Consider the following 15943-nt stretch of genomic DNA (forward strand, 5'->3'; position numbering starts at 1 on the left):
AGGACAGGGGTTGGTACACTATGGCCTGAGCACCAAATCTGTCAGGTCACCTGGATTCTTATAGCCCATGAGCTAAGAATGGTATTTATTTGGTATTTATAACCCTTTTAAAATGGTATTTATAACCCTTTTAAAGGGTTACCTAATTATCTACACAATATCCTTTATGTTGCCTCTTAGCCAACAAAGCCTAACATACTTATTATATGGCCTTTAAGGAAAAGTTTACTGACTCTTGCTTCAGGGGGGATTGTGGTTTCTTGGTTGTCTTTTTCCCCCTTACTTCTCTGTATTGTTCTTATTTTTATAATAATATCCTGGGAGTGAAGAAACCAGGGAGACCAGTTAGGAAGCTACCAGAAGGGACCAGGTGAAAGAGAATGGTGCTTGGGAATAGGATGGGGGCTGCAGAGATGGAAAGACAGAGGCAGATTTTATTTGAACCTATGGGAGTTGCCGAGGGATTGGACATGGATGGTGAGGCAGAGAGAAATCAAGGGTGACTCGCAGGTTTCAGTCATTCGTTGAATTGGTGGAACCACTAAGCTGGAGCAATTGGGGAGGAAAATGGAGGAGAAAGCTCTGCTTTGGACCTGTAACGGTTGGGACTAGAACTGTGAGAACCAGATGACTGGATGGAGGTGATGAGAGCTGCCTTGACTGTGGAGGGGGAAGCAGAGTGGGAATACCAATGTGAGAGTACTCATCATGTAGACGGCACTTAGAGCTGTCTGGAAGCACTGGAGAGGGAGAAGAGGAGGGGACCAAGGGTCTGCCTGGTGACACAGTACCCAGCCCCACCGGCGCCTACTTCTGCTGATGGACGTCTCTGATGCTACTCTCCAACTGCCTGGATTCTTCCAAATCACCTCTTCCAAAGTGTCCTTTTCCCACTGGCCAAGAACACCATCCATGGCTTCAGAGTAGACACCCTGACCCTTCCTTACAGCCTATGCCCAAATGCTTACCTGGACAACGAGGACAACCAACTGCTATTGTTTCTCCATCTAGCACCTGCCTCCCCCAGTTGGAGATAAGTTCAAGTGCCAGTCGCTTCCAGTGTGCCCTGCCATGGGTCCCCGGCCCAGCCATGTGTAGCCACTTTTTATTCATGCCATGCTTTTACCTGAGAACACCAAGAAGGACTCACCAAGGAGCTGGTGTAGGTGGGGTCTGAGGTGTCATCCTGGAGGTAGCGGGAAAGGCCAAAGTCAGACACCTTGCATACCAGGTTACTGTTGACCAAGATGTTCCTAGCAGCCAGGTCCCGATGCACGTAGTTCATCTCAGCCAGGTACTTCATGCCCGCGGCAATGCCCCTGAGCATCCCTACCAGCTGGATCACCGTGAACTGCCCATCATTTTGCTGTAACAAGACATAAAGGGCATTGGGATCAAGATGGGCTTCAGGGGTTAAACAGAAGCCACAGGACCACGGCCCTGCTGCTTGTCAGCCTCTGTCTGTGACTGGCCACGCTGCTCACTGTGTCCTTCTCCCTCCCCCCCCCCCATCCCTCTCCTTGAATGCTCTGCTCTCTCCTTGCCAACACTGTTGATTCTATCTCCAAAATACATCTCAAAGCCATCCACGCCTCTCCATCTCTACTGCCTCCATTCTAACCAAGTCACCATCATCCATCACCTGTAACAGCCTCCCCACACCTGCCTCTCCCCAATCCATTCTCTACACAGCAGCTAGAGCCAGTTTTGCAAGACATAAATCAGGCCATGCCACTCCCTGGCTTCAAGCTCTATAACAGCTTCCCATTCATTGCATTAGGGAAAAGCTCCAAACTCCTCCTCATGTTCCACGGGACCCCAGGGGATCAGCCACCACCTCACCTGTCAGCCACAGTGACTGGTGACCTCTCAGTCCTTTCCCAAGCCAAGGTCTTCCTTCCTTATGGCCCCTACACCTGCCGTCCCCTCTGCTCTTCCTCACAATCAACACTTAGCTGCCCTTAAGGTCTCCACTAAGTGTCCCTTTTTCAGAGAGAATGTCTCTATAACTACTTCCCTCCTCCAAATAGGACTAGCACTTTCTTACTATCTTCTTGTCTTTTATGAATGCTCTTATTCTTCTTCTTAGCATATCACAAGTTTTAGGTGTGTATGTGTAACACCTATCCATCTGCCTCTGCTGCTTGGCTCTCTGAAGACAAGACCCTCTCTCCTGTGGTTACCATTGTACTCCCAGTGCTAAGAACTTTAAATAGAAAAGGCTCAATAAACATGTGCTCCATTAGTGACTACTACATCTCTCCCTGTTTCCAGAATTAAATGCTTAAGGTGTCTTCCTTGGGTCCTACCAGAGCTGTCAACCTTGACATTGGGACAGCCATATGCACCTCAAAGGGATTAGTGGCAGGAGAAACACACACACAACGTATAGCATTGACCCTCTTAGCGAATAGGAGCCAAGCTGCAGTGCTGCCCCTCTCCAGTGACCGGTGGGCTCACTGTTTCCTGGGTGGATGCTCTCCTTCAAGGTTTGGCGACAGACCTCAGTGAATGTATCAACCTTCCTCCTGCCTCCCCAAAGTCCTTGGGTCTTGGCTTCTGCACACACTGGTTACATCAGTGGACCCTGTGCTTTGCTGCCAATAACACATTTTCTCTTCTAGTCCAGCCCCAGCTGCTCCGCCGAAGGACAATAAGTAGTATTCTGTTAAGTAGAGCTTGGCCCAGGCATTGAGAGGCTTTGACTGGGGGAGAGGTGAGAGGAGGTGGAACACCCTGGGTCTAGTCTAAGTTACTGCTGGACACAGACCCTGGGTAAGGCAGCCACTCCCCAGCTCCCTCCTGTGAAACAGCACGCATAAACGTGCACAGCTCCCATTTACTGAGCACCTACTGCATGTGAGGTGATATAGAACACAGTCACATGCACTACCTCACTTAAGTGTGTGTGAGACACAGCATCTATGCATGCACTCCTACAAAAGCATTTTCCATGCAAAAATAAATATGGAAAAACAAAACAGCCATTGAAAAACTACCCTGTATATTAGAGAAAACCCCACCAATCAAACAGTCTAACCATGATAGTGTGAATGTTGAAGACTTCCTTCTGCGAGACTGCAAGCCCAGGTCTGTGTTCTAGGGCTACGCCCCTTGATCAATCAGAGCGAGCAAACTGACGCTCCCTCCAAACCTTCCTGAGATGCCTCCCAGAAGAGAACCCCCAAACACACTGGGATTGACACACCCCAAGCTCCAGGCTGTTTCTAACTCAAACCTTAACCACCTCCCACCCTGCCTGGAATGCTTTCCCTGCAATATTTTCTTCTAACCAACTCCAAAAGGAAGTGAAGATCTGCTTTTTGGAAACCCTGACTGTTGTTCAGCACATGGTGCCCATCTGCGAGAGCTGGATGTGCTGTGAGTGATACGAATCCTCCTCCTTGCTAATGAACTTCAATCAACACCTCCTCGAGAAGTTAGCCAGGCTTTTGCGAACACCATTCATTTTCTCTAAGTAGGTCTCTAGGGACCTGCCTCCCCAGAAAGTTGTCATGCAACTTCTGTATGTTGGAAAATGTATCTCAGCTGCAAGTCACAAGGGTCACATTTTTCCAATTCAGTTTGTTACTTCCTCTCTGTAAGTGTAGACAACAATGTGGTTAAAAATGAATGTCTCCCAAAAGAAGCTGGCTTGTAGATAGATTCTGGGGAGGGGATCGGTGGTGGTTGTAAACAGCTCTGGGAAGAGAAATGTTGGAAGAATGCACAGCAATAGGTCTGTTTCTACTTTAAATCACTGAAGCCTTCATGGAACAGCTTTACCATCTGATTTGTTTTAATATTTAGGTCAGTCACCGTTATAGGTTCTGGGGTCAACAAAGGCCAAGAAGTGGTTAAAAGTCCAGGCTTTGGGGGAGACTGGGTGGCTCAGTCAGTTAAGCATCTGACTTCAGCTCAGGTCATGATCTCACGGTTTGTGGTTTGAGTCCCAGGTTGGGCTCTGTGCTGACAGCTCAGAGCCTAGAACCTGCTTCGGATTCTGTGTCTCCCTCTCTCTCTTTGCCCTTCCTCTGCTTGTGCTCTCTTTCTCTCAAAAATAAATGAATAAACATTAAAAAAAAAAAAAAGTCCAGGCTTTGGAGACAGACAGACCTGGCCTGGACCCAGGCTCTGCCACTCACTGGCTGTGTGCCCTTGGGCATGTCATTTAACTTCCAGAGCCATCATTCCCACATCTGTAAAATAAGAAACATAGCGTCCATTCTTCATAGGATTTTGGTGAGGTTAAATGAGACAGTATACATGAAGGGCTTAGCTCAGTGCTCGTTAATACTAAGACAGCAACAACTGCTGGTATTATCAGCCAAGCCATAATGTCTCACAAATCAGCTCTCCCAGAGCCTGGTGAGAGAGTCTGAGGACACCGGGGGCCAGGACTACAGGTTCCTTGCAGCTTCCTGGTATGCTAGGGACACATCCTAGGATCCCTGCCATAGGAGAACCTCGCTCACAGGGCATCCTGAGCTCTACAGGTTGGCAGCTGCAGTAAAAAAAAAAAAAAAAAAAAACCCAACACCCACATCCCAACTGTAGCAGTGGATGACCGAGGCCTAATGATGCAGGCTTGAAGTTTGGATCAATTAATTAACTAACATGATTTTTTCTATTTCTTGACTTTTGAATGGCAAGTCATTCTTGATAGAATGTGTTTTGATCCTCCTTTGTGCAAGGCAGGCAACAGTTTATTGCTTTTCAGAGAAGATAAAGGAAGTCCAGAGAGTTTAAGTGATCAGCCTTAAATCATTTTGTGTGGCTTTCACTTATAACAAGAATCTAAGTCCAGGATAGCAAATTACTTCTGCACTGACATTCCATCTGTGATCAACTGGTAACGCCTTCCTCAAATGTTATGTGGAGAAGAAGGCTGTGTAGAAGCTTTGCAGCAAAAAGTGACATGATTGATTAATGATGTCTGCCATGGTCATAGAAAAAGAAAGTAGAGACATGTGTGCCTGAAATATGCTACTCTTATTTGAATCTTTAAACTCCTGTCCAGGGTCTTTTCCATGGAATATGGACTTTGTAATGGCAACATATTTTCTTTAGAACCTGCAGGGTAATCACATTTCATGATAAGACAGGATTGTGCCTGTTGAGTTCATAATCCTGGTGAAACTTAAAGACACAAACCTATTAAGATTCCCTGACACATTCAACTGTTTTAGGTTCGGTTCATTGGTCTAACTCCCCAAGAAGAACTTCCAAAGACAGGAACATCAGCATACAAAAATGTACAAGACAGAAAAAGCCCAGTTCTCTCACTGACTTTGGAAAGGATCAGGCTCCACGGTGATCACATGGTAAAAATACAGTACAGTGAAGTGATTTAAACTTTCTTCCTTTCATGAAGTGCTTTCTGCTGAAATTGCTTTTTGGCAAATTCACTGAAGCCACTTGCTGGCCCTTTTATTAGGCAGGAAGGATTTAGGTATTTCAACTTTCATTGACAAATCCACTTCAGGAAATGAAACCCTTATTTGATTTGTTTGAAGAGAATGAATCATAGATTTTTTTTTTTAACTGTAAGAGCCCTACCTTTCAAGATCATTCAATTCCAATGCCTTTAGTTTATAGATTGGGAAACTGAGTTAACAGATTTGCTCAAGGCCACCGGTGACTCATGGTGGAGCACAAAGCAGAACCTAGGTCTCGGGATGTCCAATCTGGTATTCTCTTCCCGATCTCTGGGTTATGGTCATGGGCTCCAGCCCATGAATGAGCCTCCCTGATAAGAAATGTCTGAATTTGACATTGCTCAGTAACTTCCAAGAGTCTTTCAGTTATGACTGTCTGTAGGTGACCCAGCAGCAACTACAAGGTCAGGCTAGGCAAGAAGGCCTTACAGAGCATGTTGACCTTTTTGGCTGTGGCACAGGACATTGAGGAGGGCTTCAGGGACCATTCCTAAGATTATGCAAGAGACACCAGTGCCAACAAGGATATATTAAATAATGGATTTGCATGCAACATAATCCATGGCATAGACATTTAAAAAATGAATAATACTGAACGTATTGAATGTGTGGTTAGAAAATAAGTGTTTCTAATCCTTTCAGAAGGTGAAAGACTCTAAGTCCTGCAATGGGAGAGGAGCAGTGGGTGGGCTGTGAGAAGCCAGTGTGCCCAGTGGATCCCCAGTGGCCACAGCCGCCCAGACGCTGACCCAGAGCTGGAGCTGCAGCCACTCCCCAAAGCCACCATGCCCAGTGTAAACGGCCATGGCCAGTTTGGCATGTGTGTGTCGGGGTGGGGGCAGTTGCACAAATTGAGGACTAACTCTTTTCCTTTATTCTCTGAATGGTGATCCTAAAATTATACTACTTCCCAAAAGATGGACCCTGCAGAACTGAACTGATGACCTACTTTTCAATTTTACCAAGCAGCAGATACATCAATTAATGTTGCTATGCTCCAGGGTTTGGTAGTAAGGCTGAAATTAGATTTATAGATTACCTGCCTCCATGCCGTGCGAGGAGTCAGAAACGCTTCATTTCCCTCTCCTCCTTGCGCTGCCTGCTCTGGCCGTCCCTTACTTGCCATCCTTTCTCCTCTGCCTCCCTGTGTTCCTCTCTTGCCCCTGGCTCTTCTCCCACCGCCCAGGCCTCATCATCGTGACAAATACTGGTGTCTACCATGCCCCCATGTCCTGGGCCTCACACGGAAATAGCCCTGTGTGGAGCATCTGTGTGGGGTTTTGATTTTCTGTAGCCTCCTGAGAAATGAATCTCCTTGTTCCCCTGCATGTTCCAGGGAGAAAGTCTGATCACAGTCTTCAAATCATGTTGTGACTCTGTGAAGTACAATCAGGTCACTTGTAGGAAATAAATGACTCCTAAAAAGGTCTGGAGGCTGGTTCCAGAAAATCCTTTTTCTCCTAACATGGCCTTCTATTCACATTTATTTGGCTGTCTTCACAAGAAGATCCCTGATCACGAATGAATGCCCCCAGGAAAGCATGGTCTCTTCCTGACTCTGACATGAGAGGTCTGGCCACAAGAATAAGTCCACGGACGCTCAGGATGACTACATTTCCCCTGTCACTCCCAAACCTTTTTGTGCCAGAAATGGTTTTTCATGTTTTTTTGTTTTGTTATTTTTTTTTAATCCAAGTAGCATTCACCAGGTGATCACTGTGTTGGACACTGGGGGTTTCAAAATAAAAGGCATAACCCATACCCTCAAGGAGCCTGTACCAGGCAAAGTACATCCACCCCATCATTTGCCCCCCCCCCCATTCCCTCCTCCAAAAATAAGCTACTATTGCCTAATAACCCAGAGGAGGCAAAAGTGTGTGTTTGCCCTGCCAAGGTAGCTTCAGTATATGCAAATACAGCTTCTAGGCAGGTGGCCCGGCTACCCTTTCACACCGCAGTCCCCAAGCCCTGCTTCTGAACTTTGGAGCCACCACCAGCTGCTGAAAGGTTACCAGATAGGCCATGCTGGCTCTGGACTTTGAATACACTGCTCAATTGTTCCATCATACCTGCCTGCTCCCCTGTCTGCCTGTGGGTTCCTCATTCTACAATCAAATAATTCTCTCTCCTCCTTGAAGCCTTCCCGGGTTTCCCCAGGAAGATTTCAGTTCTTCTTGGCTTACAATACTTCTTGACGCCACACACAGAAACAAAAAGCAGAATCTAAGTGGATGATTGCTGGATGCTTTGGGCACCAAGGTCCTCAGAGCAGGGACCTCTGTGGCAGGTTGTGGTCTTTCAGGTGGGCACAACAGGACCTCCTATCCCTTATGTATAAGACGACACCATGCTGCTGTTCCCCATCAAGATGTGGGGCACATTTCCTCCCCTTGAACCTGGGGGTCATATCACAGTAGTTGAAGGGTGCTGTGGGACTTGAAGCTAGGTTCCAAAAGCGGTCCAGCTTCTGCCTTCATCTCATGGGATGTTAATTCTTGGGACCCAGCTTGCTGTGAGGAAGCCCAAGCAGGCCACCTGGAGAGATGCCAGCTGACACCCAACATCAACTGTCAGACAGAGGAGTGAGTGAGGCTTTGGATGATTCTAGGCCCCAGATCTTGAAGTGCCCCAGCTGATACCACGTGGAACAGAGATATCCCCAACGAGCCCTGCCCAGATTGCAGACTCATGAACAAAATAAATTGTGCTAAGCCACGGAAGTTAGTGATCTGTTACATAGCATTAGAGAAATGTCTCTTCCATCCCTATAGGCCCAGCACCCAGTACAGGGTGTGACCATAGCACTCACCCCATGAATATTTCAAGACCAAGTGTATGAATGATACTTTAATCTGCAGCCACAGCTACTGTTTGGTAGCTTTGGTGACATGTACAGCCTGCCAGTTGGTATTACCCTGAAGTCCTTGCTCAGAAGGCCCAGCTCCATTGTGATGCTGCCCACATACTCTCTGCTCTCAGGGCCCCCAGCAGTCCGCAGCTGAGGCTTTGGTCCGAGTCAGGACTTGCTCGCTGGCCTATGCCCAGTCAGCTGCCACTCCCCAGGCATTAGCATCATGTCTGTTCTCCCTCACTCCCACCCTGAGTAACTCTGTGATGTCCCATAGAAATGAAAGCGGTTCCAGCGTGGTTCCATGTGAGCACATTCTGACAACGATCACTTACAGATCTTGCAGCCGGCGGCCTCGAGGTATCCCCACCTCTGCTGTAGCTTGAAGTCATACTTCCTCATCAAGCCCAGAAAAGACTTGTGAATGCTCGTGACACTGTCTATTCCTTGCATGCCCAGAAGTGCCCCTTCAGAGGGCGGGTGGCCCAGGCATCAGAAAAGGGCAGCCTGCTTTATCTCTGAGCTGCAAATGAAGGGAGCAGGCAGGAGGGTGGCCGCGCTGGAGAAAAGGCAGAGATGGCCACTGGCGTCTGTGTGAATCACACAGGGCAGTGTAGCAGCTGAAGTCTCTTCAATCTCCGTGATTCATGCAGATGCCGATGGCCATTCTTCACCTGCCTCCCTATTCATTCGTATTCATCCAACGAGTATTTATCGAGGCCCTACTCCACGCTATCCTCCTACCAAGGGGTCCACAGGCTCCTCTTTGTTCTATCCTTTTAGGAACAAATCTGTCAACCTCGCTAACATCTCCAACGCCCACCCACATTTCATCAGGCGATTCCTAAGTGGCAGCCTACCCTCACGCAGACACTTCTCCCCAGCAGCCAACAGTGCTAACATCATCCACACCCCTGGGCTGCCCTTACCCTGAGGAAAGAATCCAAAGCGCCGTTCTCCATGAACTCTGTGATGATCATGACAGGCCGACTCTTGGTGACCACGCCTTCCAGGCGGATGATGTTGGGATGGTCAAACTGGCCCATGATGCTTGCTTCGCTCAGGAAGTCCCGACGCTGCTTCTCCGAGTACCCGGCCTTCAACGTCTTGATGGCCACATAGATTTCCCTCTTGCCCGGAAGTTTCAGACGCCCCTTGTATACCTCTCCAAACTCCCCTGCAACGAGAATACAATCATTACTCATTTCCTTCTCAGTCCGTGGAAGCACAAGGGGAGGCAGCTTATCAGGAACAATGGTGCTCCAAGTGGAACTGCAATTAAAGTGACAGAGATGGAAATAGCATCCTTTCATTTTATTTTTTTATTAAAAAAAATTTTTTATGTTTATTTATTTTTGAAGGAGAAAGAGAGCATGAGTGGGGGAGGGGCAGAGAGAGAGGGAGACAGAATCTGAAGCAGGCTCCAGGCTCCCAGCTGTCAGCACAGCCCCACGCAGGGCTTGAACCCATATGCCGTGAGCTCATGACCTGAGACGAAGTTGGATGCTCAACCGACTGAACCACCCAGGCGCCCCTGTCCTTTCATTTTAACTATGATGTCCTAGCCACACTCAGTTCATAGAAAACACCGAAGTTATACCAAAATATGTTCCTTGCCTCAGTTCCTAGAAAGAGTTTAGGTAACTAAAGTGGAATTTCATGGGGTGCCTGGGTGGCTCAGTCGGTTAAGCGTCCGACTTCGGCTCAGGTCATGATCTCACGGTATATGGGTTCGAGCCCTGTGTGGGGCTGTGCTGACAGCTGGGAGCTTGGAGCCTGCTTCAGATTCTGTGTCTCCCTCTGTCTCTGCCCCTTTCCCACTCACGCTCTGTCTCCCTGTCTCTCTCAAAAAATAAATAAACTTAAAAAAAATAAAAAAATAAAAAATAAAGTGGAATTTCAGAGTATATATGAGTTTGTTTTTCTTCATATTTGGTTTTTGTGTCCAACCTGAATAATGAAAATGAAATGGTCAGTTTCACTTTGGCAGATCATAATTCATTTTTAGCAGAGCCTGGTGAAAGAACATCCAGGGGCTGGGGGATATGTTCATGCTCTTTGGCTCTCTGAATGAGATGTAAAACATTTATGTTCCTACATTGCCCTGGAAGCTTCTGTGTTGATTGGATGCCCCAGAACGCAGACACTGAGAAGTGAGGTGGGGAAGTTAGCAGATGCTGTGCAGGATAGAAGGGGAGGAAACAAGATTGGCCAGAGTCCCAGATCACAAGGCGGGCCTGACATTATGAAAAGAAAGGAGGAAGCAGGAATGGACAAGGAGAGCTCAGATCGCAATGCAGATCTGGCTGAGGCAGACCTGTCAGCTTCCCCCTCCCCTGGGGAGCTCCACAGTCAAGAGCACCCATTCCAGGAAGGCCCGGGCTCTAGCCTCCCTCCATGCTCAGTCACTGGTGGGGGCTGCAGGGAAGCTGAGGCAGGTCCTGAAGGCGCTGCAGCTGAAGGGTGGCAGCTAAACAGTCAGTGATTTCTCCAAGCAAACACGAGCCGCACATCTCCACGGGTGCCACAGCATTTAAACATTTGTGCAGTAAAAATCACCAAGTAAAAACAATTCTGGTGACACTATTTCATAGCTGCTTTAAAAAATCTGTTGAATCCTGTTAAATGTGCTTTCAAAAGTTATTCTACGACTTAGCCTGGTTTTGTCACTTCCTGTTTAGTTATCTACTTGTAAGTGTATCGCTGAAATGTGTCAAAGGCCTGACAGGAGACACTGGGTCTTTCTGTGGGGTGCGGGGCGGGGGGAACCTTTCTCTTTCACCTTTAGCTTCTGGAAGAAAACGAGGGAGCAAACTGAGCGGATAAACTACTGGCCGAATTAGAAAAGGAAGTTACCATCTCCTCTGCGATTTAGTTGGAAGTTCTTTTGTTTTCTACTACAAATGTAATTGGAAGGAAACTGCACGAAAGGGCTTTTCATACAGAACTCCAGAGTCAGTGGGACTTGTGAGAATCTAGGGCTGGAGTGGAGGTTGGCTTAAGCACCATTAGGATGATTTCACTGTGGACATATATCATGTGGGACCCTGGTTTTGACATTTAACCCAATGCTGCCTTGGTGAACAAACTGCTTCAAGTCAGACTGAGTCTCATTCACGTTCACAGCTTGTAGTGCCCACTGAAGCGCCTGGGATGTGGTAGGCATGCCAGTGAAAGGCGGGGGGGGGGCATGCTTCTTATTACTTGTTCGGCTTTTGCCTTGTCTGCTCTTGGGTCATAACCTGCTGGAGACTCTATCTCTGCTCTATCCGAAATAAGCAGAAGTGCCAGTATTTAAATTTTTAGAAAAGATTGTTTACTGTAGCCTCTTCTACAGCGAAACGCTGTATGCCCATCACCAGGGAATGGTTGGAAAGTGGTGTATTCATCCTGCGGGATGCCATGAGCTGCTGAAAACCGGTAGAGGGGTCGTATGCATGGACTTCAAAGGTGTCCATATTATATTGTTAAATGAAGAGAGTTACGGAATGGGAATGTGGTATGTACCCAAATGGAGTGTGTGTGCATGGGTGCAAAAGAAAAACAAGGGACAAAATCCATGTAAAATGTATTTCAACTTCAAATTACAGGTATTTTTAAAAATGGTTGCCCTACAAGGGTGGAGTAGGAGTGGGAAGTAAAGCTAGGCAATTTAATTTAGTTACTTTTATGTTACTTTGATGTTTGAATTGTCACAATAAGCATTACTTTTGTTGGTCAACTGAGTAACATTATTTTAAATTTTTATCTTTAAAATATTTATTTTTAATTTTTTTTAATGTTTATTTTTGAAAGACAGAGCGTGAGTGGGGGAGGGGCAGAGAAAGAAGGAGACACAGAATCCAAAGCAGGCTCTAGGCTCTGAGCTGTGAGCACAGAGCCCAATGCGGGGCTCAGACCCTCAAACTGAGAGATCATGACCTGAGCTGAGGTCAGACACTTAAACTGACTGAGCCACCCAGGAGCCCTGAACTGAGTAACATTTTTTTTTAAAGTACTGCACAAGAGGGTCCTGTCATATATGCATGTGTATGTATATGTACATATGTGTGTATACTATATGTGCATGTGTATATATTTGTATACATGCATACACGCGTCTACATGTATGCATATATATGTGTATGTGTATATATGTATAATCTATATCTGTTTGTGAATATGTACATATACAAACCATCCTTCTGACACCTCGACCTAGCAAATATTGAATAACCATGAGCTAGATGAATACAAATGAATATCGGTTAGTATTTCTTCCTTGTTGTTATAATAATGAGTTTTAGCAAAAGGACAGTTTAGGAGTTGAGGGGACAGATATGGTAACATTTTGTCTTAGAGAAGATAGGACACCAATGTCTACTGACCACCTACTATGTGCCAGGCAATGTGCTAGGCTCTTTACAGGTCGTATCTCACTTAATCTTCATAGCACCCTCATGAGCTGGGTACTATGATGCTCACTTTACTAATAGGGAAACTGGGGCACAAGAAAAACACGCCCAAACCCCATAGCTATGAGTCAGAGCCAGGGTTGCCGTCCATGCCCATCGTGCTTCTGGCCTCTCTACAGAGCCACACTGCCTCTCTACAGGTGTGCTCGATTAGCAGTGCCACAGGGAACACAGCTGTATGAAGTCACAACTGAGGGGCCACCGTGGTCCAACTGTGCAGGTCCTAACAGTTCATGTGTAGTCCCTGTCACAGCAACTCACATGCAGGGAATTGCAAACACAGTGGGACTGTCTCACAGACAGATGTCACATTTGCTGGAACTTCCTGCCTGGAATCGGGTGGGGTCAGAATATTTAGGAATCAGAATATCCATCAATTTCTACATCAGTGTGCAGAGTTTGAGGAAGGGCTCCAGGTGAATCTGATGTCCCCTACAACACACAAGGGACACCCCAGGTAAGGACTTCTCTCCCACACCAGTGTTTCCCAAAGTTGGCCACCCACTGGAGTCACCTGAACATACTTAAAAGCTGCCCGCAGGATCAGTTACAATAATTTGTGGGTCAGACCGAAGTGCAAAATGAGACCGTGGGACTCCTTGTTTGGAAATTATGAAGGATTTCAAGCCTGTGACAGCATAGCATTAAACTAAGTGTGGGCCCTTCTGAACACGGTGCTGTCCAGGCAGCTCTGATGTGCAGCCAGGTGCAGCACCATGGGTCTAAAGCACCCCAGCATATTTCAGGTGGATTAGGGAGCTGCCGGAGGCCCTGGGATATCTGGGATTCATCACTGCACCTTTGGATCCCTCAGAAAGCAGTGCTGGTATATGGGCTGACTCTTACAGCACAGCGCCTGCCACAGAGCGCGGGCTTTATACACAGGGGTGGAAACACAAGAGGGAAGAAACCAATGAAAGTGTGGCTTTGGCAAGTGCTAGCTACACAGAACAGCGTGGCTCCTGTGACTTTCTTAACTGACATATGTTATTTCATTGCTTAATCTTTGTGGCTGACCGGTTTTCAAGTGCAGTGTTTCTAATACTTGAGCTTTAAGTTGTATCCTCTGTAGGGGTTTCATCATGCAGTTTTTTTTTTAGTTGCTTTTTTTTTTAATTTATTTGAGAGCGAGTGTGAGAGAGAGAGAGAGGCAGGGAGGAGAAGAGAGTGAGGAGAAGAGAGTGAGGAAAAGAGAGAATCCTAAGCAGGCTCTGTGCCATCGGTGCAGATCCCAGCTGGGGGCTCACAAGTCATGAGATCAAGAGCCAAAATCAAGAGTCGGATGCTCAACCAACTGGGCCACCCAAGCGCCCTTCATATAGTTTTTTTAGAATTATAAAATAAAAATGGGGTCTCCTAAGAGGATTTTTGGGGTAGTGAAACCACTCTGTCTGAAACTATAATGGTAGATAGGTGTCATTATACATTTGTCCAAACCCGTAGAATGTATGACGACACCAAGAATGGGCCCTCATGTAAACCATGGACTTCGGGTGATGGTAATGTGTCAGTGTAGGTTTGTCAATAAATGTACCACTCTGGTGGGGGATGTTGATAATGGGCGACATGCTGTGCATGTGCAGAGCAAGGGACATATGGGAAATCTCTGTACCTTCTGGTCAGTTTTACTATGAACCTAAAACTGCTCTTAAAAAAAATGTAGATGTTAAAAAAACGTGCTCTCCTTGGGTAGGGAGAGATGGGCTTTGTAGTCAGTCACTATGGCGGTAGAGGTGCCACTGCTCTAAGGAATCTGCTCTGCAGTCACTGGGAAGCAGTGGCCTCACAGTGATTCTGTAAAAATAGCTCCTTTCCTGTCTGGCAAAGAAATGACTTCATATTCTCCAAGCCCAGAGGTTTTCAAAGTACCAACTGCAAAGGAAGCCACTTAATCCACAGTCCTCCCCCCCCCCTCTCTCTCTCTCTCTCTCTCTCTCTCTCTCTCTCTCTCGGAAGCTGTGCTTCACCCTGTCATTAAGTGGCCCCAGTGCTGGGAGGGGAACTCCGGCAGGGAGTGGAAGAAGCAGCTCGTGTCTACACCAGCCCTGCCACCCCACTTGGGGCACTTCACTTCTCCAGCTGTCTTGGCTTTATAAACCATAAAAAGGAAGGGTCGACCACCACAGCTTCCTAACAGGGTGTTGAGTCTCTGAGAAAGTATTTTGTAAACTACAAACTGTGGGTGACACATGTGGGTGGCGATTTAAGACAAGCCAGGGGTAGGGGCATGAGGTGGGTGGTACGTGGGGGTGGGCTCTGGAAGAAAAAAGGAGGAGGAGCACGTTTCTGCAAACAAGTGGGAGCCAAGGCAAAGCAGGGCTTTCTGCCAGGAGTAGTGGGGGAGTCCCGCTGCCAGGTATCGGGGTACAGACAGTGTCCCCAGGCGAGTCTAGCATGCTAAAGCGTGAGGGCTCTGGCTCTCTGCACGGCCACAGCCTCATGGGGAGTGGGAGTCGATGGGCATATTGCCGTTATTAGTAACAGAAAACTGAGGCCTTGTATGGCTTTAATCTGAGAGATCCTGTCACCTTGATCTTTGACGTCAGGTTCATACACCATTCTCAAGAAACCATTGTCGCTTCTCGACACTTTCCTGTAATTAGGGCCAGAACTTGCTGTCTGTGATGCTTTGATTTGCCATGATCTGAGCACCAAAGAGCTTCCTTTTACATGAGCTTCAAACCACGGCCATACATTTTTCAATTGCTGATAGAAATTCATAACACCTAAAAATATTCTCGACCAACCAAGCATTAACATTATATTTAAAATAGATGTTTATAGCAAATGACTGCATACTGGTTATGGCTGATTCTCTCTATGTAGATCCTTTACAGACAGTAACTGCAGCCAGCCTCATCTTGGTCTGGCTGGACTTTGGCAAGCATCTTTGAGGCTGACCTTGGAGCCTCTACTACAGCCAATCCTCCCTCTGGCCAGGACCTCGCTCCAGCGTCAGGCCAGTTTGGGGGCCAGTGGCTCTTGGCCGGCGGTGGTTCTCAAGGCGTGGTTTCTGCCTCACAGCGTCAGCCTCACCTGGGAACTTGTTAGAAAATACAGATTCTCAAGCCCCATGTGGATCCAGTGGATCCGAAGCTCACCAGGTGGGGCCCTGTGACAGGAGTGTTGATATGCCTCCAAGGTGATTCTGACGCCTGGCTCAAGTTTGAGAACCACTGCCCTCAAGGCTGTCAGCTGAGGGT

At 47.2% G+C, this 15943-nt stretch overlaps 1 protein-coding gene across 2 annotated transcripts in view; it reads right to left on the reverse strand.

Annotated features, from left to right (window-relative positions):
• The window catches only part of EPHB1 (EPH receptor B1), a 430079-nt gene that overhangs the window by 50232 nt on the left and 363904 nt on the right, over positions 1–15943 (reverse strand). For both annotated transcript variants that reach the window (XM_023260542.2, XM_006936394.5), the window contains exons 11-12: positions 9216–9463; positions 1151–1366 (exon numbers count right to left, since the gene is read on the reverse strand). In XM_023260542.2, the coding sequence (XP_023116310.1) occupies positions 1151–1366; positions 9216–9463 (464 nt within the window). The remainder of the gene's footprint in view (positions 1–1150; positions 1367–9215; positions 9464–15943) is intronic.

Source organism: Felis catus, chromosome C2, assembly GCF_018350175.1.
Source record: "Felis catus isolate Fca126 chromosome C2, F.catus_Fca126_mat1.0, whole genome shotgun sequence".
NCBI lineage: Eukaryota > Metazoa > Chordata > Mammalia > Carnivora > Felidae > Felis > Felis catus.